General features: G+C 33.4%; 1 protein-coding gene across 1 annotated transcript; it reads left to right on the top strand.

Annotated features, from left to right (window-relative positions):
* The first annotated feature begins 882 nt into the window (after positions 1 to 882).
* On the top strand, positions 883 to 2,016 carry HB2 (hemoglobin 2). Its single transcript, XM_018129011.2, is given in 5 exon segments — positions 883 to 1,092; positions 1,200 to 1,314; positions 1,556 to 1,589; positions 1,592 to 1,662; positions 1,767 to 2,016. Coding segments are annotated over 5 exon segments (459 nt in total). The 5' UTR covers positions 883 to 997; the 3' UTR covers positions 1,911 to 2,016.
* The last annotated feature ends 1,541 nt before the right edge of the window (positions 2,017 to 3,557 follow it).

Raw genomic sequence — 3,557 nt, 5'->3', positions numbered from 1 at the left:
TCTACCTTACCATTGAAACAAGATCTCTCATTGACACTAGGATCAAATTTTTTACTTTAATTTCAATATAAATATATATATATATATATATATATATATATATTTCTTTTCTAAATTAAGGTGGCTGGTCCAAGTTGAAGATCCAAACCAACAGAAATATAAAAGAAGGCTTAAAACTCAAACCCAATTCAAATGCAAATCCAACATCCAAGACTGTACTGACACAATTTTGGCCCATCTAAGAAGCCCAAGATTTAAAAGGGTCTAAGCCCCAAACCTAGTATTTCACAACTTTATACATGCATTCGATATATATATTTCTCTACTAAAATAAGTTGATTCAAAGTTTCTCTTCCTCGAATTTGAAAAGAATAAAAAAATTGTACATAATATATATTGTACCATTTTTTTAATAATAAGTCATGGTTTATGCCTTGATTGGTGGAGTATCGTTGGCTCAAATATATCTTCAAAAGACCATCAAATAAAGTTGCTACATGTTTCTCTCTCAAAGGGGTTAAGTGGCATCCCGTAACCACTCCAATATCATGAATCATTGATGTATATATGTTAAATAAATAAATAAATAATAAATGTATATATTCAGGCAGAAAATCAGTGAGATATCGGGACGGTAGCCAACTATTTGGACAGATTTTCAGTCAGATGATCTTTCATCTATCTATGCACGTCTAAGATATCCAAACAAAGACAAATAAAAGGTTAGCTGTATGTGGATATTATTAATAGCAAATGAAGTCATATCTGAATTTGGCGTTAATTGCTAATATAAAATATCATTCTCATGTAAATATCCACCACCACTCCTTTTTATAACAGCTAATTCAATTAATATATATTACCTTGCATGTAAAAAAAAAAAACACTGCCCTAGGTAGATATATCTCTAGCTAGCTATATATATACATAGAGAGCTCCACTCCCTCCGTACCTTTAAGAAACAAAAGGGGAAGAATTATTTAGTATTGGGAGAGAGATGGCTTTCACTGAGAAGCAAGAAGCGTTGGTGAAGGAATCATGGGAGCTTTTGAAGCAGAAAATTCCTGAACTGAGCTTGCGTTTCTTTACACTGTAAGTAATGTATAACTAAATTTGTTTATTCTTAACCATTTCTCTGAGAGAAACTGTTTGGTACTTTGCAGAAATTTTTAGTTTGTGTAATGCTATTTGTTTTGTAGAATTTTAGAGATTGCACCGGCTGCAAAGAGTATGTTTTCTTTTCTGAGAGACTCAGAGGAGATACCGCAGAATAATCCCAAGCTCAAGGCTCATACTGTCAAGGTTTTCAAGATGGTGAGCCCTGTCTGCCATTTCCAAATTTGTCTTCTTCATACTAATTATTGATTTAAGCATTTTGACATTAAATTAACAACTGAAAGTATATTCAGCTCAATGGACAGGTAAAAGGAAAAATATAACAGACCTGCTAGTATTGGTATAAGAATATTGAACTAAAATTGATAAACAAGATGTCGTATAGGTACATTATCTAATGTATTCGACATACTTAATTTGATGTTATCCTTCAAACAAGACATGCGAGGCAGCCGTTCAACTTAGAGTGAATGGGTGGCTGACACAACTCTCAAGTATCTGGGCTCTGTTCATCTCAAGAATGGTGTCATTGGTCCCCATTTTGAGGTACCTTTTAGCAAATCACATTATATTTGCATATATAGATGTGTTCTGTTGGTTGAATATTCCATAAAAGTAATCAATTTCCTATTTTCAATTCACTGTTTCAGGTGGTGAAAGAGGCACTTTTGAGAACAATTAAAGAGGCAATTGGAGAAGAGAAATGCAGTGATGAGATGAGCAGTGCCTGGGGTGAAGCTTATGATCAGTTGGCTGCAGCTATCAAGGGTAAGATGAAGGAAGAGGCTGCTTAATTTCCATCCACCAAAAAAAAAAGTTTAGTGCCCACATTAAGAAAGTTATTGAAGAAATTGTTAATTTAACGTCTAAATCTATTCAATCCATCAGCAATTTGATTAATTTTACCGTCTAAATTATTGTTCTTTTTCATTTATATGCGAATAAGACTCGATGTACCATGGGCATAATTTTGGCTGGTGCAGTTTCGGGAAAGCATCGTTTGAATTGTCACCGGCCCTTTCTCAAAACCCCTCTCTTCTTCTTCCTCCATTGATAAGCTTCTTCACAGCTTTCATCTGCCAGAATTCTAATAAATCTTAACATGTTATAGGAGGGATATATTTGATAACAATATCAGTGAATGCAGATGTTGTAGTATCACCTTATCAGGAGAAGCATTAAATCCAGCAGCACATAACTTGAATTTTCACAAATACCACATTTTTTCAAGGACTTTGTACTATGGAGATAATTTATGTTCTCGTGATTGTTAAATTTCATATAACTGAAAATTGGATAATGAATTACAATCATAAATTGTTAAAGAAAATTACAAGCTTAGACCTTGATTAATTGTAAACAAGTTCAGAATGTAGTACAAGTGTAGTCAATGACTCCCGCGACTTGACCGCAAGCGTCTTATGTCTCCTAGCTACTGTTGGGATGAGCCCTGCAGCCAATTGGAATTGGTTAAGGCTTAATTCCAATCATGCAACAACATCATTCATGTTAAATGATTAAAGGTTTTTCTTCATCAATAAGACATCAATTATAACAAGTTATAAGTCTATTTAGATGAAGTACATGAGATTAATATGCTTTGCAAGGGAACTATATTGGGTTGCAGTTATAAGATTTTTATGCATCAAAACGTAATCTCAAAATGTTCTTGGTCAATGTATCATTGAGACTAGACATCAATGATACCTAAAGACTGGTACATTATATGTTCCTTACTTGAGAAGTAAGCAACCGATCTCATAAGTTGAAGTATAGAGATATTTGAAACTAGAATGTAGGTGCATGCCTTGGAGAGCAAGTTCATTGAACATGACCCGCCATGAGAAGTGCATTTGGTATTTCACTCAAGTATCTGTGCAATACTTCTCATGTGTCAGTTGTGTAAATACTCCATAAACTTGAGACACCAAGTTGTCTTATGTGTGGAGTGTTATGCTTTGATTTCATCCTTACATGAGCCTAACCAGGGATGCCAAAATAGGATGCTTTTGGGTATAGCATGAAGCATGTGAAAGCAAATGAGTGGTTAAGATAGGAATCATTATCTCAAGTGATGCAGGAGACATATCCTAACTGTTTTTGGTTGATATTAGTTTATTAAAGTCCTTGACCAAGGAGACTTGAAGATTATGAAAGGAGTTTTATAAGTCTCTATAAAGTTAATTATCTAACTACAAGAACAAATATGGAGATCAATAAGAATAAGCACTACATCAAGCTTTTATCATCTTCGGGATATATGATGAGAGAATGAATTACACTGATAAACTATACACTGAAAGGTTGCCAAAGAATCTTTTGACTCTCCTAACAATTGGGTGGTCATAATACATTGCTAGATGCCAATTTTAGTCTATGAAATTGAATTAGTTAATTTAAAATTGAATATGATTTATTTAAGTTATTTAATTAATAAAATT

This window comes from Theobroma cacao, chromosome 10, assembly GCF_053813885.1.
Source record: "Theobroma cacao isolate CCN51 chromosome 10, ASM5381388v1, whole genome shotgun sequence".
Classification (NCBI taxonomy): domain Eukaryota; kingdom Viridiplantae; phylum Streptophyta; class Magnoliopsida; order Malvales; family Malvaceae; genus Theobroma; species Theobroma cacao.
Note: the sequence above shows the minus strand (reverse complement) of the source record. Positions and strands in the feature narration are given on the sequence as shown.